The following is a 24,557-nucleotide window of genomic DNA, read 5'->3' as shown; positions in this document are numbered from 1 at the left end:
AAGACCCTTTGTGGCTTATTTCTTTATAATAGATATTAAAGTATGTTTAAAAAAAATCATATGTTCTGTGTTCAGCAATTCACTGTTTCGTTGCCCTCACCGTTCCACTATATTAATTTCCCTTCATGTTAGGATATTAAATCAACTGCCATACCACATTTCCAACGCGTCTGAAAATATTTCCGTGCTCTTGCTTCCTGTAGGCCCGTCTCCTATTAACCCTAATGATGTGGGATTATGGAATTAAGGCTCCATGTTGCACACACTCCCCCCAGTCCCTCAGTAAATACTGTAAGCCCATTCCTGCTCCACAAAAAAAAAAAAAAGGAAAAAAAAAAAAGTGAAAGCTCACCGTCTGCTCTTAAGCTGCACACACAGAAGGGTCGTGATCCAATCCAGAGCCAGGGAGAGTAGGAGAGAAGAAAGAGGTCTGACCATTTTTAATCCTTGTCCTTTTCATTTCTCCTACCCGTGGGATTGGAGTGATTTTATTTAAACTGTCAGCTTGAGCCAAGGGATTGAAAATCAGGATTTGAGTGATTATCGTTTTATGAAAAAAAAAAAAAAAAAAAAATATGCATGTATATTGTGAGGCACTGGTGTGTACAGACATCCTGGTATAAGTATGGGAAATGGGAAATCTCTATTGTCCAGGAAAAAGTGCATTCCAGTCTAATATGTATAAGGGTCTATGATTACCCACTTGACCCTTAAACTGTACTGTATTTATAATGTACTTTCAGAAAGCAAAATGAGGAATGAGGATAACATAGCACTTTCAGTTCAGTCTGCTGTGAGAGATTAGTCTGATGGAAGTGCTTACTGCCTTCGAAACACAACAATACTCCGTCGCGGTGTCTACAACTACAACTTTCATTGTTCTTGAATACGTTTGTGTGTTGCTTTTACAAACCATATTTCTCCTTTAGACAATAGATACGATGCAAAAGAGGAAGCAATCCAGCTAATTCTCAGAAATGGCCACTGGTCTCTTCCTCCCACTGCAGACTCTTGCTGGATGGCTGAATCTCCTCAGTTATTCCATCTATTTTAACAAGAATGGGTTTAAAGGTGAAGAATCAAGTATTTGTTTTAATGAGTTAGCCATGACTAATGGTTGGAAAAGATACTCTAAACCACTCCAACCGTTCAATCTCACATGAAACAAGGCAACTGTTTGAAACAAAAAGGACACCTGCTAAGTGTAGTTCACATACATTAAGAGGATCATTGTGGAGGCTTTTTTTGGGCCTTTTAAAAATAATTGACACTTTTTGGCACAATCCATTTACTTTGCTGAGAAGCAACATTTTGGCTCTGCTCAAGAGATCCTTTGCATCCTTGACACAGATTTTAGAGAATTTAGAAAATGGAGAAAAAATATTATTACGTTAAATAATATTTGGGGATATCTTGCATAGTGTACACTCATCTTTACATTGAAAAACATATGCTGCGTGAATGCAAATAATGGCAAAAAAAACATGCTTTGGTTTATGCACTATGAATGCATCTTTATTTTGACAAAAACAAACATCACACTTTAAAATGTTTGACATATTTAATTTATATTCTTAATACTAATTATAATATAACAATCCTTATTCATCTCGTCATGCACATTTAATCAGAACATAACTTTTTTTCTGAAAGAAGCAACAAATTGCATGCAATATGAGACTTGAAAATACATTATGTAAGGCATGTTTGTTGTTTCATTTAAATGCATTATGTGAGGCATATGCACCGAGCCTCCCTGGTGTCATTTAATGATTCTGATGTGACAGATGTTTACTTATTATATCAAAACACGACTATTAAAACTAGCTTGTGCTTAACCACACAAATATGTGTGGTGAAATTTGCTGTCAGGCTCGGGAGGTCATCCAAATATTGAAAAATATAATGAAAAGGTTCCAAAAGGTTCAAATGAACTGGGTATATAATTCGAGACGAAGGCCTGGAAGCAAAGAAACAAGAAAGATTATTACCATGTTCTTTAGTTCTTTCTTCAATCTTTTATTTTCTCATGACATAACATTTTATGGCCTGTTGACGATAATAGGAAGACACACGGTTCTTCCTCTGTTTACACACCAACACTTCCCCATAATAGGATGAACAAAAAGGTTATCGCTACACAATCTATCAGTTCTTTTCTTAAGCCACCACTCGAAATTACCTCATCATCCAAAATAAACTGTGTGTCATCCCCATTATACATGACTGACTGAATCCAAAGAAGCTAGTGTCTGTTTGAGTAAGCCAGCCCATTATGCCACACATACATAATCCCCTTTAACATCCTTCCTGTCCTCTGTTCGTTCCACTTGCATCCTCTCCACAGAATCTTAAAACAAAGTATTGCACAAAAACGGGCTCTCCTTAATCAAACAGCGATCGATTCTTTGGTGCATTTCAGCTGACATCCTCATAGAGGCCAAACCAATGAAGTGGGTCAAGATATCGGGCACGTCTGTGTCTTTGTGAGCTGAAAGGGAACGCTGATGCCAAGTCATTTGGAGTGGGGTGATTGTGGCAGATGGGCCAATGCTCCAAACTGATTCCTCTTCTCTCTGTTCTATTTTATGAGATATGATCACCGGGGATTATGGCTTGTCACAACTTCATACATAAGTGACTGTCCTCAACCCATAGTTAAGGATCAAGGGAAAATCTCCTCTTTGGGGACAATGTGAAATCATTCTCACTCTCTGGAAAGTTTGATCTACTCAGAACTAAAGAATGTTTTTTTGTTTTTTTTCTCCTCAAGTTAGTTGTGTCCTACAGCTGGGAACAGTTTTCCTCTCGCATTTCTTTTTTCCCAATTATCTGCCGTGAAAGTGTGCTGTGAGCTTTGTTTTAAAAAAGACGGGATGCTTCCATTAATTATTCTGTCAGTACTTTTAACAAAGAAATATATAAAAAAAACAAGATCATAAATCAGTTTTGAAAATAAATTACATAAATAGCCAACAATCTTATTAGCCTTAATATGTCTATTAAATCATAATTCGGTAACACTTTACACTGTTCCATCATTAAAAAAAATAACTATGTGAACAAATGAGTAGCACAATATTAACATTCTAGCAGCTACTATTAACTAACAGGAAACTCTGATTAACGAATAGCACGTAATATTAGTAATATTAGTAAGTAATAGCACTCACTAGAATGCAGTAGTTCACTACTAGCTAATCAAAAACTACTGTCCCCATAATGTATAATTCATTCTAAATTGAAGATCATGGTAACCCACTAGTAATGACTTAAGTGTTGCTACAGTACATCATTGTAAAGGTTTGGAACAGTATTTTCAAGTGAAACAGCATGATAACTAATAACTCCAGTGCTACATCCTTCTAAAGGAATTATTAATGATTTGAAACAGTATTCTAAAGTGAAGATTATGTTAACCCACTAGTAGGGACTCATGTTACCAAATCCTATTACCAATTACTAATGATTCGGAACCGTTTTCTAAGTGAAAAGCATGATAACTCTGAATGACTGAAGTCATTGTAAGCATTGAGGTTTTTGTAAGGTTCTGGATAATCATTTCGGTCACACTTTAGTTTAGGGTCCAATTCTCACTATTAACTATCTATTAACTATGTTTTTTGCCTCAAAAATCTCCTAATTACTGCTTATTAATAGTTAGTTAGGTAGTTGTTGAATTAGGATTAAGGGATGTAGAATATGGTCATGCAGAATAAGGCATTAATATGAGCTTTATAAGTACTAAAAAGCAGACAATATCTTATTGTATCTAAACACTTGAGTCATTTCCATAATCTTCACTTTAGAATACTGATCCAGATAAATAGTAATTCCTTTAGAAGGATGTTGTAACACTTGAGTCATTACTATCCAAAACCTTACAAAAACCTTAAAAAGCTTACAATGACTTCAGTTTTCTCATTAGTTATCGTACTTCTCACTTTAGAATGCTGTTCCAAATCATTAGTAATTCCTTCTGAAGGATTTGGTAATACTTGAGTCATTACTAGTGGGTTACCATGATCTTTACACAGTAAAAGATTATATGTTCAATATGATTTACATTGCTTTTTTTTTACTTTACTTTTATGAGTTATACAAGATTCAACTATTTTTTTTAAGTCAGATAAATGTAATTTAAGTTGAAATTACTTAAATATAGACTGTACATAAAAGTTTAAGACAGCAACATTTTTACAGTGCGCTTTAGAATTAATTATACGTTATGCATTATTCACATTAATTGTGAACCTAGTAGTTCTTAGTAGTCCTCTTGAGGGAACTAACAAATTGTAGCTAATAAATAATAATGAGCTAATATAGTGAACTACTGCATTCTGGTGAGTGCTATTACTTTCTAATTTGTTAATCAGAGTTCCTTGTTAGTTAAATGTAGTTACTAGAATGTTAATATTGCAGTATTCATTTATTCCTTTGTAGTTATTAATTAATGAAGGAACAGTATTCTAAAGAGTTACACACAAAAACCTAACTAGAAAAAAAAAGACTGGTTGTGTTTGCGTATGATTTTGAGTCACTAAAAATAATTAGCCAGTTCATTACAGTCACTCGTTCTGGAATTGCACTACACAGGATGAGCTGTATGTTTTTGATTCACTAAGAGAAGTGGCTGATAAGTGTCATTTGTTTAGAAATTGGACTATACGCCACCCTGTCTGTTTCGTGGTATAAGTGTTACGACGGTGTTGATTAAACTCTGTCAGAGTATTTTAGTACAGTGTTTTCAGCTAAAGTCACCATGAAATCAAAATGGAGAATTCCAACGCTATCTCACGACCTATTCGTACGAGTGAGTAAGAGGTGTCTAATTTGTACGACCTTACTCGTACGAATTAGCCACGATTTGTCGTGCGATTGAACGATTTGTCTAAACCCCAGTGATGGGTAGGTTTAGGGGCGGGGTCAGGGGTAGGTCATTCTTACGAATTCATAAGAATTGGGCAACTCGTAAATATGTACGATTTTGCAAAAATCTTACGAATTCGTATAGAAACTTCCCCTCCCTCATGCAGCGACATCTTTTCTCTGCTGACGTGTTTACTGGCGGGAGGGCGGGATCAACCTGTCAATCATATGAGATGACAGCATTAGCAAACCACAATGATCCAACGAATGACAAATCAATTCCCGATGGACAAAATTGCCCTACATTTTTTTCTTGTTTAAGAAGACGTTTATAAATCAAAAAAAGGGAAGAAAAGACTATCGCAAATTTAGTTTTTATGCCAACTTTGACAAACACGAACTTCATTTGCATTTTGCAAAATAGTTGCACTATTTTTTAAACAAATATATTTTTAAAAACCTTAGCCTTGATACCTTATAATAAAAGATATCACGTGAAGTTAATACTTTTTTGTGTTTGATTAAAGTGTCCTGGTTCATTAAACTTTATAAAGTTAAAAACCGCTTGCAGTGACTTTTGACTTTCAACCATCAAAAAACTTGAGTTGATTTGCAATGCCTCTTTACGCACAGAATAAGGCATCAGAGCATACTGTAGTAATTAGGGAGTCTTCACACATTTTCTGTTCCAAAAACACAAGACTTGCCTGCAGGGACTATTTTTCAAGCCAAAATTGGTCCCCAGGTACCAATGCTGCACCAGACAAAGCACTGCGAAATTAGACATTGAGAGGCCCATCTTTCTGTTAAATGACCACTTCCCCTATTTAGCTCTTCAGACAGGAAGTAGTCACTAAGAGAGAGAAAAAAAGCTCTTCCTCAAAATGGCTTAAGTGGACAGACCCGTTTGAAGACTTAGACACGTGCTCACGCGCTCAGACGAACGGAAGTGACCTCTACTGGCTCTGACACACAATATGCAGGATGTTATGGTTTACTTAACGCTTCACGGTGGTGTACGGACAAGGTGCGCACTGCCCTCCACACATGTGCTGCGATGATTTATAGCAGAAATGACCACTCTTTCCCTTTAGGAAGTCTTTGAGAGCTTTAACGAAGGATGCAGCTTTATGGCTTGGGGGTCTCCTTTTATACCTGAGCAAAATTCGTGTCTGCAAGTCCATAAATCAGGTGTACGGAAATGGAAGGGGAAGGAAATGTATTAAGATCAAGTAGTTAAGCTTCAGATAAAAGGATTAAAGGCTAATAGTGAAACGATAAGTAATGAGCAATAGAAAACATGTCAAAATACATGTATATTCTGAAACATTAGCTCACATCGCTGCAACATTGCGGCCCCTCACACAGAATAAGACATGAAAGAGAGGAGGACACGGGTACATGCACCTGTTGTTTGTTTTTCTCCAGAAGGAGCAGGTTGAGAAAGTCGATTGGCTCCTTGGAGAGGCTGAGCTCATGGATAATGCATTACTCTCAGATGATGCGTGTCATATGGTCAAACATTGGTAATGAGCAGAACAACACATCACCTTAACATAAGGAACAACACATGCTTAATTTCTCCCCCTCTCGCTCTCCATCATCCATTATCACCTCTCACTGGAAGACTCAGATTTACCAACTGTGCCCGTCTTAATAATATGATACTGTTATTATAGAATATTGTCACTGTTCAATAATCCAATCAAATAAAAGAAGCAAAACTTTGTGTACAGCAGAGGTCCTCAAAGAAGGCAGACCACTTCAGTACAGCAATAAATGTGAACCACCAAACACACCAGATTTGAGGTAAACTACCAATTACTTTAAACAATAATACTGTAAAAAAAAAAGTATTTATACCTTATTGTACTGAAAGAATAGCCGCACTTTTGATTATGTTCTTATTTCGTTAAAATAATAAACCTTAATGAGCCAGCTGTTCACTAGCTAAGAGGTTGGACCAAACACTAACTGTCAGTAATTCAAACTGTAAGGCTTATTAATTAATTAATAAACAATCAATGAAACAATTAATGAAACCTTTAATCAGTTAAATAATGAAATGGTATTTTTGACAACAATTGAATAATATATATCCTATATTCAATTGTATTCAACTCCTGGACCAGTTTGAGAACCACTGCTTTACAGAAATAATAAGAAATGCTTGTACGGTATGCAACGTCTATACGAGTATTAACCATCTTTTATGAACTCTGATTCATCATTTGGCTTTCTATGTGCCACCTATTATTGTGATGTTATGGGTACTTTTTGGTAGTTAAAGTCTATATCAATGTAAAATATACATTGTGAAATATCCTGTAAAACTGGAAACATTCACAGTATTTTTTACAGTGAATTTCTGGCAACCACAGCTGCCAGTTTTTTTTTTTTTTTTTTTACAGTAAATTTAACAGGTTATTTATTTTACATTGTAATTCTTTTTTCTTTTCTTTTTTTGCATGAAACTTTCTTTAAATTCTATTTAGCAGCAGAAGTGAAAGTGGACTCAGTCAGTCAGGCCTACTAACACAGATTCAGATTCAGATTCAGAAACAACAATACCTGTTGCCACTGTACACCAGCCAGATGTCCTGCTTTCTGTGCATGTCCACGCCAGTGTTCAGCAAAAGACCACATGGTTTTATCCTGTTTCACTGATGTTTTTGAACTAACGCTGCTTTGAAGATCTGCACTGTCATTTTTTTCTTATACATCTATGACGCAGGCCATATTACACACTATAATAACACGTATTTATTTTGCGTGGCAGCTCTGAGCAGACCTCTATGCGTTTTTCCAAATGTCAGTATCGCATTGTAATTATGAAAGCAAATCTTCTGGGGGAATAATTATAAGCATCCCGTACTGTTTCTTTTTTTTTTTTCATTTCAGCGCCAAAAAAAAAGCTTGTAAACAAACCGCAAAGCACCACGAGAGGTCGAGCAGTTTGAGTGCATCGCCATTCACCTGTACTGTTGAGGTAAATCAAGCATGGGGCATTTCAAAGACTAATTGCCAGGTACATCTCAGCAGAAAGAAGTGTTTATGGGTAATCATCAGCAGGTGGGGTGCTTAATATGGTGGATGGGTGGCCAAAAAATACCACTCCGTTTTACCAAGCCGTGGAAAATGACCCAAATAAATGCAGTACGCTCTGAGCAAAACCTGGAAACCTTGCAGCCAAATGATTCCCTTGTTTTCCCTTTGACTATTGGACATTTTGAAGGCCAGTGAAACTGATCTATAATTTTAATCATCAAATTATTTTGTGATCTAACTCATGACATCATTCAATACACTATGAATGCAACAAGGTGTGTTTTATTGTGACGAATGTCTACGCCTAGCATTTTCTTATGCGTTTAACATTGTTGAACTCAAACAAGGATAATCGCATAACCTTTTTTAACCTTCAACAAATCTCCTTTTCTGCAAATAAGTGCAGATATTGTTGCTTACAGCCGTGACTTGATGTAGCTCCACCCCTAATCAACGAGATTACCGTTTGAGTCAATTTGAACGGTGCATTATTTGATCCAGGGTCAGAAATAGACATATTAGTAAGTGCATTAACATAATCAGACATTAACCATTGCGTTTGCAGTACAGTAAGTAAGGTATCATGTCCTCCTTCAAGACAGATTTCATTCAGCTAGAGTGAGCAGAACCCTAATTAGTAATTATATACTTATTTTCACTATATTATGTCAGCGTAATATCCTTGTTACCGTCCAAACAGCCTAAGGCTTTTACTTACGTGCTTATCGGAAGAAAGAGGCAAAGTGTATTGTAATGCCAGTGAGGGAATCCTATATTAGGATAATCCTAATTGATTTTCATTAAGTGCACTGCTGTAGAGCCCATGACTGGCCTACTTTCTCGACATTCGAATTAATCCCTTATCCCCGTTTTTATAGGAGAAAAAAAATCCTAAGGACTGTCTCAGTAGCGATTTATGTGTTCAGCAATTTGATCAAAAGAAAGAGGATGAGCACTAATTGTCTATTGTTTTTATGATTATTCATTCTCTGCATCTCTCTCGTCCATTTTTGCTATTGAAGTGTTCATAACACACAGAATAATATGTCATGGCATAATTTGAACGGCCTCTTGGTGCTTGTGATGCTCATGTGAACAGTACGTCTTTATCAGACTCTCAAATACAGTTACAAAAATGTGGTCACAATTAATTTGAAAGGCCAATAGTGTTGTTTAACCAGCAAATATTTCATTTTCTTTCTTAACGTGCACAATACAGAAGTTTTTGAATGCAATCAAGTGAGCAACTGAACCGGTGACCCTAGACATAAATGAAATGCTAAACAAAAAAATCAGATCATGTATATCAACAGATCAGACTTTAAAAATGTTTTTTTTCTTTTCTTTTATGTTCTAAGCAAATTTGCTCGTTAAATAGCAAGAACGTGTTTATTTTATTTAGATGCACTAGCACATGCATGAACTGACAATTTCATCAAGGCTAACACCATGATGCAACAACCCTTTCAATATGTCCTCTCCCTTTGGTATTTTTTTTTTTCGGGGCCATTTCCAGCATTCTAGGTCTTTTTTTTTTTTCTTCACAAAGTGGAAACATGGAAATAAAACAACAAAAACAAGCCCCCCCTGACAAACTGGACGAGTTCAGTGAAGTTGCAGGAGGACTGGAGTGGAGAGGAAGCAGATAGGATTGTTTGCTGAAAAGGCTGCCTCAGTTCAGTGCACTGGTGTCTGAAGACCTCTATTCATTCTGAAGGCCAGAGGGGCCGTGGCAGTCTGGGTAGGGTCCCGCAGGCACTGAGGCACGGGGCCAGGCCTGGTCCTCTCCGCACTGCCAACTCGCCTCAAACCCTGACCTAACGGCCAGACGCGACAGGAGGGAGCAGGAGAGCGAGAGCAATTTAGTCTCAGTGGCTACTCATTCATTCAAAAGCTTATCACAGGCAGGGCTCGCGATTGTGTAATTACGTGTTAAGTTTAAGACCTCGGCAGTGAATTTAAGGGAAAAAAACAAAGCAGAGAAATGAATAAACACATATGGTCACCATGGAATAAGCAACTGGTTAAAAGATTGGATTGTTTTTGAAGGTTGCACAAATTAATCGTCAAGTCTTGCTAAATTGTTTTGTGTGCCTTGAGACAAACAGAAAAAGAGAATTCGGTGGATATTGTGGGAAACGGATGGAGTATAATAATACTATAAAAGTAATGTCATTTGAAAATGACTTTGAAGAGTTTAGCTGCTGTTTCTTAAGCTATGTATTTGCGGACACAAACTGAGATTTATGATCTATAGATTTGTTTAATACCCATGCAGAAAGTGCAGCGGGAGCATATGGTTTACTTTGCCTTCTCATTTATTCTATCCACATCTACCAAAATAGTATCCGATTTTTAATATACAAATGGCCAATTTAATAAAGATCTCTTTCTTTCGATCCTACCATCACTTTTTGCTGTAGAAAGTGACCTTTCAACCTAGAACATGTTTGCTTTAAAGCTTCACTTTGTCCATGGCACGAAACAGCATTGATTGTTAGTGTTTACCAGGGACAGTTTTGGTAAACAGAAGGTATAATCGTGTGGAATTAAGCCGGTATATCTGATAGCACAGACTGGGCTTCATCAGTCCCATAAGAGTCCTAAACTTACTTCTATCTCATGTTATATTGCGCACCAGGCAGACTTAACAAACCTTAAATGTTCCACAGCCATTATATTCCGTTACCTCACATCTTCTCATCAGCCTGTTCTTTTGTTTTCCCTCCTTATTTTTCAGCGTGACGGTAATGGTTACATGACGTAACATCATTTCCATGTCCCAATACCACATTCGATTCCCTGCTCCGACAGTCTTACAAATGAATCCAGCATGTCACATTGTCACATCGAGAGCCTCCCATTTTCGCAGAGTACCAGGGGTCTCTTAAACACTGCCCACTCTTAGTGCCACATCCTTTTTCCTGAAGACCTCCAAGACCCCTTCAAGCATAAGAGCTTTTAGCTAGCCCGCGCTAATGTGTAGAATAATAGCTACTCCCTGAATCTTGATGGCCCCTGGAAGCTGACTGAATTTGTGCACAACAGCATCTACAGTGCAGTAATATTCCCCTTTTTATATCTATTCTTGTGTGCTGCCACCCCTAATCTAGTCTTATTACATCTCTCTCCTTCTATTCTCTTTACCTCGTATGGCCTTTCAATTTTAGCGTGATTAGTAAGGTGGAGGATATTATCTGTTCTGCTCAGAGAATATTATGGAACAAGACTAATACTACAATTATGCTTTACAACTAGAGACAAAGAAACAAATATTTCTGCCATATCAGCACATATGTAATAGTTGTTAACATACTGTAATACAAAATGTGCTGGAGAGTACATACACTTTACTCAATGACTTTTGTTTGTGCATTAACATTCATTTAAAAGCAGTTTCTCCTGTGGGGTCTCACGTTAGGGTTCAGGTAGCGGGTCATAGATCAGCATGAAAGGGCAACGTCAGTGTCCACACAGCATTAGATCCTGTTTATCTGTTGGCAGTCTATCCCACTGATCCTCTTTTTACCACTAGCCCCCAGGACATCTGTAATCCACAGAAGTGACATATGAAGCCCAGTTGATTTCTTTTGCCTTGTTTGTTGATATTGCATCTGCATTGCTAATTTATGTGTGCCATCAACTTTGGTCCTTTGAATAAATGTATGTTCTAACTGCGGGATGGATTAAAGTTATACAAACCCTCTCTCAGTCAGTTATGCAAACCGCAGCAGCTTACTATGAATAACTGATACATCTTGGAAACAACAGCCAAAATGTATCCTGGGCAAAACACATTAAATAAAATAGAAATCCACCTCTGTGTCAGCTGCGTTTTCGGATGGCCTTTAGACAAAACTACCCACAGAAGTGCCATGTTGCCACAAAAAAAAGAAATAGAAGGCTAGTTGCTCATAAAAAAAAGTGTTTTCACTGCAATTAGGTGTATAATACAATTGAAATACACCTCCTCTAAATATATATTTATATATATATATAGGCCTAGCCTATATATATATATGGAAAGTCATGTGGAGCAATAGACTCATTTCTGTATTTCAAAAACACAGTGACCTATACTTGGCCTACTGTTTATGATTAGCCCACATGCATCATAATAATAGCCCCTATGTAATAATAATTACATAAACAAATAAAGTCTCAAATCTCACTCGGTTTTACATTACTGAGATAATTCGAACTCTATTAGGCCTGCTATGCAGGGAGCGAATTGAGGGGAGGGAGGGGCGTATTCAGGAAGTGAAAAAAAAAAGGAATTGTTTTTACATATCAGTGTTTTTATGAGTTTCAGCAGAGTTTTTAAGCAACGTATCATTAACCACAAAATTTTTATTACAAGTTAAGAGTGCGCTAAATGTGAACGCTCCTGAACAGAAATCGCCATTAGGTGAGGTTGTCGCCATAGCAACAGATGTTCCATCGGTGTCAGTTTCGGAGTGTAGGCTACATCAACAAACACACGTAGGCCTATTGTTACCGTTCATTGTGTTATTATTTTATTTTATTTATTTTACATAGCCAATATAATACAATAATCGTCAGTAGTTCGATCTTTAAGATGGTTATCTGCGCTAGGGGCGCCAAAAGACAATTCGGAATGTGCCAGACGAACTTCAACCGACTGAGATGACTGAAATGGCTTTAAAGATGTCACTCTCCTGAAAGTCATTAAATAATTCGCACAGTGGACAGATGTAGTCTGCAGTGAAGTATAACTAGCTATAGAGCCTAACTGCAGCTGTTCTGGAGAATGAAGCTGCAACTCTAAGACGCAGAAAGCAAATAAAGTTGCAGTAGGCTTCTATCGGAATTCAACTCGTGTTCTCTCACAAATACATAATAATATGCGCTAATAATCTAAATTAAAATTAATTATATGTGTCGAATATCTTTAAATCCTTCTTTTCTCGTCATCTTTATGGGCTGAGTGGAAAAAAGGACTGTGGGAGAGCAGGTGAGCACATTGTCTTTTCAAATAGACGGCGTCGAGAAACCGGTGTAATCATTTTGTTGAGATAAAGTTTCGTTGAATTTTTGTAGTCTATTTGTTAAAGTATTCTAACAGTTAAAAGCAACAATTGTCCGACTTGGCTATGCCATTGACAACTGAATTGTCGCGTAAAATTAAATCAATCCGTTTCCACACGTCATCTAAATATATATTATGATATTCGATATGATATTTATGTGATAGCCTTTATCCCTCACGAAATACAGGCGAGTCTAAGACATAGTGACTGAGTGTCCAGCAGAAAGGTGACAGAGAGATCAGAGGTGGCGGTGTTAATAAACAGGTTTCCTCTACACCTAAGAGGCGTTTTCCTTCTCCAAACACTATTGCTTTAATGTTGTCATATATTTTTCCACTAAGCTCGCACTCCGAGCGTGCCTTTGGGGAAAGATGCTAACAAAATAAGTTGGAACACCTGTTTTGGAAAAGAAATTCATTGCAGCAAAAATCCTGCCTTCCCAGTCGTTTATTCACTCACAATAACATTTGCTTGCGACATGGAAACTGGACTGAACAACACGCCTTTCCTTTTGTCCTCGTTTAAGGAAAAGAAAGGGCTTGTTGCTGTGAAAGTGAATCCTATTCTAAACTTGAAGAAAAGTTTTTTTTTTAGTTGGTTATGAATAAAAAAAAACACTTAATCTAGTCAATGATTGTACGTGTTGAAGGAGGAACACTGTCGGGGGGAAAAACACTCACCATCAGGTAAAAATCTCGAGGGATGCATGTTATTAAAAATATGTAAGATTGTAACCACGTTGATATAAAAGCATATGTAGATAATAATCGAAAATAATAATAATGTTAAAAAATAATAATAAATGTAGGCTAATAATAATAACAGAGGTTGAAAAAGTTTTGTTTTAAATGCATTTGCAGATTGGCTTTTCTAACCCAAATTTATTAAAGAATTTTGATCAACAGAGTTACAGTAAATAATCTCATTAATAGGTCAAACAGCTGCGCTGCTGTCATTTGCTCTGACAGCCCAAACATGCTTTGGAATGAATGAATGAGACCACTGAATTTCTTTTTCTTTTTAAGAATACGAATACCAAATCACATTGACTGCTTGATTGAGCTATTTTACATGTAGGCTAATAATATACGAGTAGGCTACAATTTTTTTTGTATCAACAAAAGATATTTTAATCATTACTCACGAAACTGTGCAGGGTCACATCACATTTCGTTCAAATGAGCTGCTTTAAGAACATAAGAGGTAGTGGCTTTAAACCACACAAAAAAAAATTAAAAGGGGAAAAACTTTTACATTTACCGCGGGAAATGAGTAATATGCTACGTTCTGAATACACTTTTTAATTTCAACAATGAGCAGGAACAGCGACTACAGAAAAGTAGGTTAAGGCTTTGAGAAATCTGCTTACATGCTGAAGCACCTGATAGGATGGTGAGAAATCAACATTTGATTGGCTAATGGCTCTCTAAATAATGTGTCCAAATAATCCTGTTTTTTTTTTTCTTCCATAACGCGGAACTTTATTTTAGCGTGGTGGTTCAAATTTTTGAGCAAGACAGATTTAAATGCAAGTTAATTGATAATGTACTACACATGTGCAGCACATTTAAAGTATGTGCACTTTATATGTGCATAAATCAAACCTAAATAACCGTCGCAGGATAGACAACACTATTCTTCTATTCTATTCTATTCTATTCTATTCTATTCTATTCTATTCTATTCTATTCTAACAGATAGAATAGAATATCCATTTGGTTGTGTTTTAAACTTTACTGTCTGATCATAAAATCACGCGTGATGGATATGTGCCACATTTTACTATCAGAACCTCCCGTGCGTTTTTGGGGGATAATCTTACGGATTAATCTGTGGAAGAAATAGTCTATTTAACCGTATTCAAATAACAGTAAGAACACGTCAAAGCTTCAGCATATTCCTTCATCTGTTGACTGTGGAGGCTAGGAGGAGGGATCTAAAGTAAGAGCAAGGTCTTAAGTAGAAGAAGCCCATAGCTCAAAGACAACCTTGGCAAGCGAAACTATTTTCACGAACCCAGGCACGCACGAGGTCGAGGCAGCGGTCACTTCTCGGGGCCTGCATACTACATTTCATGAATGTTGTGAGTTTTGTCCTATTTTTAAACATGGTGATGAAATATACTATTCGCATTTCAGAATTACATGATGATATAATATAAAAAAACAATTAATAATTTGACAAATTGACTGTATTTACTTTTCTGGATAAAAAGTAAGTTGCATTGCAAGTGCATTTAGTGCGCATTGACAGTGCGATTTATATTTCAAATGCATCATGCTGAGCGTGCACCTACACTGGAGGAAAGTATACATTTCAGTCAGCACAAACAACTTTTGTTCATTTTGTAAAGAAATACTTTTAACAAAATCCACACAGAGAACATATTGTTTAAAAAGTGCGTATCCTTACAGATATCCCACAAAGGTTCCCGTATCATTCGTTTTTGCTTGAGCGGAGTCTTCAACTTCACTTGTTTTGTATTCCTCTAAATCCAGCGGACTGCTCTTATTGGTAGGTGCGAGCGTTACATCACTGTGATTATGACGCGCCGTCTTCCTGCTTCCTTCAGCCGCGTCTTAAAGTGAATCTTGTTGGTTCGAGCGCGCGCTCTCAGCCTCCTCCTGGCCGCGTGCGCTGAGACATACAGTTTTCATGCAGAGAGAGGAGCGGCGCACAAGAGCTCTTTCTCTATCTCACTCTCTTCGCTCTCGCTTGTCCCGAGAAATTACAATATTCATCACGGGGCGAACAACCCTCTGTTTTCTCTGTTACACTATCGCGAAGAAGCTCAATTCGCTCTCATCTTCAGAGTAAGTAACCTTGTCATTTGCGCTCGCGCTGAGTTTTGTTCTACTACTGGTGACTTTTCATATGATGCGCTGTATCGCTTTATCCTTCACGCTCTTCGGTTGCTATTTTTTTAACTTTATCATAAATTTGCATCATTTTGGAGGGGTTGCATCCCTATGTTTTCCGTAAAGTAAGTATAAATAAGCTCTTGTAATATTGCTTGTAGACTTTGGAGAGGCGACGCGAAACATTTGCCTTCAGCCTGAACTTGCCGTTTCTTCTTCGTATTAGGACAGTCTATCTCTTCTGAGCTTTGTGTAGTTTTAACATTTTGTGTATCTTTATTATTTCCAATTGCGTTTTGTCAGTCGTCTGTTGTTTTTGTGCCAATAACAAATTTACTCGTGATCTACATAGATGCGCTCGCTGAATTTACGTTATCTCGTAAATTAAAGGTTTACAGATAGAAAAGGGGGTTTGCAGTCAGTGGTGTCATGTGAGAATCTTTTAAGTTTAACAAAAAAACGATTATTGTCTAGTTGTTTAGAAAGCCTCGTTATACTGCTTTAAAGAGCCGAGAGACAACAACAGTGACCTGAACAGATAATGTAGCCTAATATCAGAACTTTTTTTTATTTTTATTTTTTTTATCTCCAAATAGCCAAACTGACAACTTAAAGTAAGGTTCTTGATAAGAAGGGGGCTTTTTGCTGAAACTAAGGTGTTACAAAGAACCTTTGATTAACCTTTATTTTTAAGAGCCTAAGCTTATACTGAGCCTCTGACTTTTACTGCCACTCCAGCTTGACGCGTTACTTCATCATCATCATCATCGTTTTCTGACGTGAAAGCCAGATACATCAAAGCTTTGCTTCAGTTTACGGGTACATCAAAATCATAGGCTATGTTTAGGAGATTAGCCGACGTATATAGAGCCGTAAAGTCTGTTTTAGGTGTTTAGTGTCAAAATTAACTATTTATATAGGCTAAATATTTTAGGTTTGAGGTGCAGTACATTACTCTGTTCCTCTAAGGCAGAATCAGGGCAATCAGGGCTCTGTGGAGAAAAATATATAAAACGTGAATTATGAACTAATGTCAAACTTTCTAACTAAGGATATTTTTAACAATATATAATGTTGATGTTTCTGCTAAAAAGTTATTTTACAGTGTTACTTATCAAGTCTTTTTAGGGGTCTCTGGTTTGCTGAGAGAATGAGTGGGGGGTCCTTGGGTCTTTAATGGTTCAAAACTGCGATTTCCAGAAACTTACACAAATGTCTTGGTTAACACAGCAACTGCGTTTTCCGAATCGTGTGTTCACATAAACATGTAATTGAATAAGTTATATTTTCTTTCTATCACAACTTTTTTGGTTTTAAGTTGAACAGCTTTACATATTTGGATAGGTGCGCACAGGACGCAATGGCCGTATGAGGTGAAATACATCTAAAACGAACAGATTTTGTTGCCTTGTTGTCTTGACTTGTCAGATGTCTATATTTAGTGACCGCCAATGCAGTGCATATCCGCTTTATTTCGTATCTTAAATGTAAACTTCTGATTTTAATCGGTGCGTCTTGAAGAACAATTAATTAAAGTTATACATCTTATATGGTGCATGTCACACAATATTAGATGTTTATTCTAAATATTTGCAAACGACGAGTCGTCGACTAGTTCAATATGAAGACAATGTCTCATTATATTATTAGAGTTATTATTTTCATAACATTTTTAGAGGAAGTAGTCGCGTTATTAATTATCTGTTAAGCAAACTGCACTTTAGTCATGCGCAGTGCGAGATGAAATAGTCTATTTACAGTGCGTTAATGAGCAAAGCAACATATTTGCTTTTTTATTATGTACGGAGAACTCCAACTTTTTATCATCTGATTTGAGCGACATGAATAATGTTGGGCGATCTTAAATCACCGTCAACAAACTTGTAAAACGTGCAATTAGCCTTTATTACACTGCATTATCCACAAAAAGAGTTTGCTTTAAATTAATTTCATCAACAACAAACCAATTGTTTTGGAAACCCAGAATTGAATTAATTATACTTGTTGTATTAGGATTTTTTCCCTTTAAATTAGATGGGGGATATAAGTGCCTGCTAATCTCTAAAAGATAATATTAAGGGCTAAGTGTCTTTGCAAATATCAGCTGTAACGGTTTTACTGACAAAAAAACAAGGGTACTTCAAAACTTACCAAAGTGAACAAAGCCTGCAATTTGGCTATGTATGTGCGCACAATAGTGACAGGGCATGTCTGGCTAAACACAGCAGTATGATTTTTTACTTGTTCTTTGCAGATGTACACAAATTTAAGTATAACTTTCTTTCTTTTTTGAGAGAGAGAGAGAGAGAGAGAGAGAGAGAGAGAGAGAGAGAGAGAGAGAGAGAGAGAGAAGCTCTCTTTAAACATCTCCCATTATTAAAACAATTTTCAATTGACAACTTTGTAACTGATCCTAATTATATATTATTTGCTGTTAACCTCTTTTGTCCATTTTTATTGAATATATTGTACCAACTTCAAGCATTTGTATTGCATTGTGTGTTGTTCTTTAAGACATTAGACTATTTTAAATTGCATTTAGGATTGGGTACAAGAAACTTAGAGACATATAAAGAAAATTATTCATCAGTCTTTTCTTTTTGGCTAGGTTCCCAGGGTTCTCGAGCTGTGCCCAGCTGACAGGCTTTCAAAAATGGCACAATAACTGTTCCAGTGATGCCTGACCATGACAGCACATCCCTCTTAAGCAGACAAACCAAGAGACGAAGAGTTGACATTGGAGTGAAGAGGACTGTTGGGCAAACATCTGTGGTTTTTACCCGCACAAAAGCAACCTTTTTTAGTGCCATGAATCCCCACGGTTCCGACCAAGATGTTGAGTGTTCAGTGGTGCAGCACGCAGACGGCGAGAAGTCCAACGTGCTTCGCAAGCTGTTGAAGAGGGCGAACTCTTATGAAGACGCTATGATGCCCTTTCCGGGGGCAACTATCATCTCCCAGCTTCTGAAAAACAATTTGACCAAAAATGGAGGCAGTGAGCCTAATTTCCAGGGAAGTGGCCTCTCGAGCACCGGTTCAGAGATCCAGCAGGAGGATGCTTGCAGCAACTCCTCGCGGGGCAGCCCTCAGGAGTGCCTTTCACCATTCAACAGGCCCTCCATGACCCAATTTGAAATGGAGAGGCTAACAGATGAGCATCTTAGGGCCAAACGAGCCCGGGTGGAAAACATCATCCGTGGGATGAGCCATTCTCCAAGCGTCACGCTCCGTGCAGGTGATAACGAGCGTGAGGGGGCAGCCCAGCCCCCGAGTCCTCGTGAGAACTACCGGGAAAACAAGCGCAAACAGAAACTGCCACAGCAGCAGCAGCAGAGTTTCCAGCAACTCGTCTCTGCCCGCAAAGAGCAGAAACACGAGGAACGCCGGCAATTGAAACTACAACTAGAGGACATGCAGAAGCAGCTCCGGCAACTGCAGGAGAAGTTCTACCAGATTTATGACAGCACTGACTCTGAGAATGATGAAGATGGAAACATCTCTGAAGACAGCATGCGTTCTGACGGAATGGACAATCGTGCCCGCGACTCGGTCCCAGATCGCTCTGACAACGAGATGTCTGACCTGGATCCAGGACACTTCTTGGATCGAGCACGCGCACTTATTCGGGAGCAGAACATGATGGCGGAGGGGGACAAACCCAAGCGTGATGTGTCACGAGGAAAGAGCCAGGGACCAACCTCCATGCATGCAGAGGGCAAACAGCTTGCAGAGACGCTAAAACAAGAGCTCAATACAGCAATGTCCCAGGTAGTGGACACCGTGGTGAAGGTCTTTGCCAAGCCTCCACGCCCAGTTCCTCAGGTTTTCCCGCCCCTGCAGATGCCCCCTGATCGTTTCGCAGTCAATGGAGAAAACCCAAACTTCCATACTGCCAACCAGCGCTTGCAATGTTTCGGTGATGTCATCATTCCTAATCCCCTGGACACGTTTGCCAGTATGCAGGTGCACAACTCGAATGACCAAACGGAGGCCCTGCCTTTGGTAGTGAGAAAGAACTCTTCAGATCAGACTGGGCCTCTTCCCACACCTGGGGGTCACCACCACCATTCCCTGCACCCCTCACCCTTATCTTCCGCAATGGGCTTTAGTCCTCCCTCTTTCCGCCATCCTTTCCCCCTTCCTCTAATGGGCTACCCTTTCCAGAGCCCCTTAGGTGGCCCAACAGGGCATTACCCAGGAAAGGATAGGTCTTCTCCAGAGTCTCTGGATTTGTCCAGAGAGACCACCAGCCTACGGACCAAGATGTCGTCCAACCACCTCAGCCACCATCGTTCCATGTCACCAACACACCCAGGGAATGAAGGGTTGTCCTTGTCCCTCATCAAGTCAGAGTGCGGAGACCTTCAGGACATGTCTGACATCTCCCCATATTCAGGAAGTACAATATCCTTTCAAAAAAGAGAAAAGCATATTTTGATTGTTGTGTTTTTATTTGTTTAGATAAAAAAATGTTGACAGTTCTAGTGAGAGTACGGCTTAAATAACATATGAATGACAGACAGATCTTAAAAGACATAAACTTAATTTCAATGAATCTCCATTAATCGGCACATTCAAGACCAGTGTTCCTCTAGTAGTCTGAAGATTAAAAAGACCTCAGTGGATGGAGGCTTTTAAGTGTGCGCTATATGGAGAAGTGCTGAAAGGCCCCGCCGTGGCTAAGATACCTCCCATCTTCTCTGTTCTCACACTATCACAGGGAGACTCACAATAAAACCCCCTCTTTCATCACAGCGCATGCAAGACTTTGTACATAAATGCTCAAAGCAAATCATATTTCAAAGCCAGGAAGTAAAAGGACAAGTGGGATCCTTTGCTTAGAGGCCCTAGAAAGTTGTGTTAGAAGGATGGTAAAAGATCTCTGTCAGTGGAGGAGCACTTCATTTAGGAGGATTTGTGCTCATTTAGTGTCAAGTGAAAGCAACAAGAGTAATAACGTCCCTACTGTTGAGCTTTGTCATTTTCAAAATTAATTCTACCTCATAGTTGCTTTTATTTCACATAATATGTGATCTCATGAAACAACAAAGCCTATTTCTTATGAACACCACCAGCTTGCTTTAGGTAAAGGTACACTAATAGCTGTTGCCTGGCAGTAGGTCTTTTCTTTTTTTATCCCGTTTCACTGGTGTGAACAGGTGTTAGCAGGTAGCTGCTTTTCTTTCACCTCTTTCACTCTTTTTAACCTTTTGCCAAATGCCTACTAGGTCTTAGATAAGCTTTAAATTAAGAAAACCAAATGTTTCATACAATTTGATATGAAGTTTTTTTTTTTTTATCAAACAGTAACTTTTAAAGATTCAAATGAAATTATATAATTTATTAATTCAATTATATATATTTTTTAATTAATTGGCAAAATAATTCATCCTAACGATGCAAAGAGAAACGGCATCCCAGGCAGGGATGCACTCTTCAGCTCAGCTCAGAGGGAGTCTATTATTTCTGTAAGTATACTTGCACACCTGCACAGTTGGGACCTGAACAACAACATCTCAATATTTGCAAAATAGGGTGTTTAATCAAATATGAATTTCTATTCAAATTTGAGAAGAAACAAGCAGCCAATTATCTTCAGCCATGGGCAGCATGATCTTCCTTGTCACGTGCTCTCTTTGCATCTCAAGAAAAATAGCCTTGTTCAGTTTCCCCCATCATTTGCATATAGAGAGACCGAACAGCTCTGGCACAGGGCTGTTGTAAGAATGGGGTGGGGGTGGGTGGCAGGTGAAGCCAGTTTGCATGTCTAATATAGTAGACGAGGACAGAGGTTCATGGTTGCGTTAGCTCCATGCTCAAGTGCTGAGGCAGCTATTGCTCGCAGAATCAGGTTTCATCAATTAAAGCGAAGCAAAGAAAACGTGCACTATGAAGACATCGCTCAGATCACTTTTCAAACTCGGTTGCCAAAGTGGTTTAATAAAAGACCTTCTCGATTTCAAAATCACTCTGCTGGTGGAATGACAAAATTTGAGTCCTTTCTGATTTATATTTATATGTCAAAAGATTGTTGCAAAGCACTTCATCAAAGTTTTTTTTTTCAGCTGACAATCTGAAAACGCTTCCTATTTTTTTTTTTATAAGCAAGAGCTAAAGTCTCAGCTGTAGTACATTTGTTGCTCTAATCTTTCATATTGCTGAACAGATGTCTAGCATTAATTTATGGATTTAGCATCCCTATGTTCTTTTTCCTTCCTTTCTCTCCTTACACCTGGCTGTTGGATCACATTTCACTAGTTATTGTCTCCCTTACATGCAACATGCTTAATACAAAACCAGACCTAAAAAAGCCTGATGATGCAGTGCATCTATGGTGGCGTTGTTTATGTAGTATCTCATTTGGCTATAAACCACAGCTGCCCCATTTTTCTCCTCCCCTGAAATACTTCATATTCATGTTTGCATTATGTCCTTCATTCATGTTGACTATGGGCCGGCTTGTCTTACACTGAGTGGGTCAGTGTTTACTCGATCTATTTTGTCATTTCGCATATTTACGTATCCTAGAAACGGCTGTATTTTTCTTGGAAGCCAGGTCTACTTGTAGGAAATGTGCGTTCGGTGAGTCAAGCCCCGTCCAGTCATCCTCGACACATTGTTCCCAAGATCTGCTTCTGTTTGTTTTATTTAAAAGTGGATGTCTTGAATGTTAATGGCACTGAGTAATGATATACCTGGGATTTATGAATGTTGTTAACAGAGCAGAGACAGAGCAGTAAGAACTGATATGATGGTCGCTCTCTGTAAATACCGCAAAGAGATTGAACAGTGGCAAACGATTCAGTTCTCAACTGCGAACACTTTCTCGCCGCTTTTTATGTGCGATGCCCATTAGATTAAAGAGCATCTCAATGTGATTAAACTCTTGAAAAAAAATCTATGGAGGTGTTTACCAGCCCTCTATTTCCAGACTCCAACATGGCCTATTATTCGCTCCATTTCATGAAGATGCACTTTTGAGAAGCGGCATCGCTGCCTGGGCTTTTCCCTTCTCTTGGTTTTTAAATGAGCCTTTAGGTCCTTGAAAAATCTGACTTGTTGTGAAAAAGACAGCTTAACTCTCTCTCTCTCTCTCTCTCTCTCTCTCTCTCTCTCTCTCTCTCTCTCTCTCTCTCTCTCTCTCTCTCTCTCTCTCCCTCGCTGTCATTCACTGCTGTTATTTGCTGTATGCATTATGACAGATGGTAGGAAAAAGAGTAATGCTCTTTTGGTCTTCCCTATCAGCCTAATGGAGGTCACCTAGGGTTCTCCTCCTCTCTTGGCAGAAGGAACACGCCAATCTACATGCACACTATTATTAGAGAGGCTCAACATTGCAAATAGCAGACAGTACATTTTTTGTCGTTTCTTACATGTAGATGCATTTACTGTTGCTTTTGTAAGTTGCAACATTTATTGTTGCGACTGTTCCAGCGCTTAGTGTTTTACATAACAGACACAGTGAGGTACTGTATTCAGTGCGAGCTGCCATGACGGTGCCATGCTTTATAGTGAAGGGGGGGTAGAGTGGTGAGCCTCTTAATTGACCTTGTGGGGGCCCATTGATTTAGCCCCACATGCATCTTCATTTTTGATAAATTATAAAGCCGTTAATTTGCAGAGGAAATGGCTGGGCCAGTCTGGAGCGCAGATGTGGCTAAAGCCGGCCTAACTGGCAGAGCGGGGGCCGTGCCAGGAGGCTCAGGGTGGAGGGTTGGGGGTTGGGGCTAATTGTAATGGGTAGATGGCTCTGGTTAGCCACGGTCTCTCCTGGGACCCCCCTCAGCTGCCCTCTGTTTACCAATCTAGAGGGCAGTGCCACCTCCAGATAAATAGCGCTTTTATTGGGATAAGCAGACGTTTATTGACTTGCGATGCTACATTGACTGGAACTCTGTAGGTGTTAATATGCAGTCGTCAGAAAACTGAAATAATTAAGGATGGTTTGCTACAGTGTAATTATTAGTCTTGTGGTAAATATAAAAAACATAAGGGAAGCTGATTTTATTGAGGAACTTAAGTTTTTTTTTTCATTATATTTATCTATTGTTTTAATTTATTTAATATTGTGCTCATCATAAATGGGATTTATTGTCTTTATTTGATGACTAAAATAATTACACTTTAAAATATTTTCCTTAACCTTCAAATTTCAAATCCAAGAGGGGCTTTCTCCGAACCATCTGAAGAAGGCCAAGCTGATGTTCTTCTACACACGCTACCCCAGCTCCAACATGCTGAAGATGTTCTTCTCAGACGTGAAGGTGAGCTCGCCGTTGACCGTTAACTATGTCGTGTGAAGTAGCACTGTCCCATTAGTCCAGATGGGTCCCAAACAGACGGCCAGCTCCCCCACCCCTCCACCCCCCAATTAAAATAACTGGCCTTAATCTCCTAGAAGAGAACAACACGGCATAGCACAAGTCCCACTTTCCCTTTTACTCACTTACGCTTTCATTTAAAACACTGATCATGAGAGTACTTTTTTTTTTTTTTACTTCTTTTATTCCGTCGCGTCACTGCTGGTTAGCGAGCACAAACAACTATTCTCTGTCTCTGTTAACTTGTCGGATGATAATTTCCTAGAGTTCCCATTCCCAACTGATCTGTGGAAGTGGGAGGCAGAGGGTGATAAGAGCTGAGAAAATTAGAGGTTCGGCAGAAATGAACAAGCGAAAGCGGGAGGGGATGGAGAGGAGGAGGGAGACAACAAACAAAATGGAGCACAACA

General features: G+C 38.5%; 1 protein-coding gene across 3 annotated transcripts in view; it reads left to right on the top strand.

The window, feature by feature from the left end:
* Positions 1-13,533: 13,533 nt before the first annotated feature.
* The window catches only part of prox1a (prospero homeobox 1a), a 32,268-nt gene continuing 21,244 nt past the window's right edge, over positions 13,534-24,557 (top strand). Inside the window, exons 1-3 of one of the 3 annotated variants that reach the window (XM_079632703.1) lie at positions 13,534-13,654; positions 18,435-20,232; positions 23,985-24,090. In XM_079632703.1, the coding sequence (XP_079488829.1) occupies positions 18,503-20,232; positions 23,985-24,090 (1,836 nt within the window). In that variant the 5' untranslated portion in view covers positions 13,534-13,654; positions 18,435-18,502. Of the gene's footprint in view, positions 13,655-14,946; positions 15,052-15,642; positions 15,782-18,434; positions 20,233-23,984; positions 24,091-24,557 lie in introns of those variants that run through there. The other 2 variants (XM_079632702.1, XM_079632701.1) reach the window with 2 other exon arrangements.

The sequence above is a fragment of the Phoxinus phoxinus genome, assembly GCF_949152265.1.
Source record: "Phoxinus phoxinus genome assembly, chromosome: 13".
Lineage (NCBI taxonomy): Eukaryota > Metazoa > Chordata > Actinopteri > Cypriniformes > Leuciscidae > Phoxinus > Phoxinus phoxinus.
This window is presented reverse-complemented; position numbering and strand designations above follow the sequence as displayed.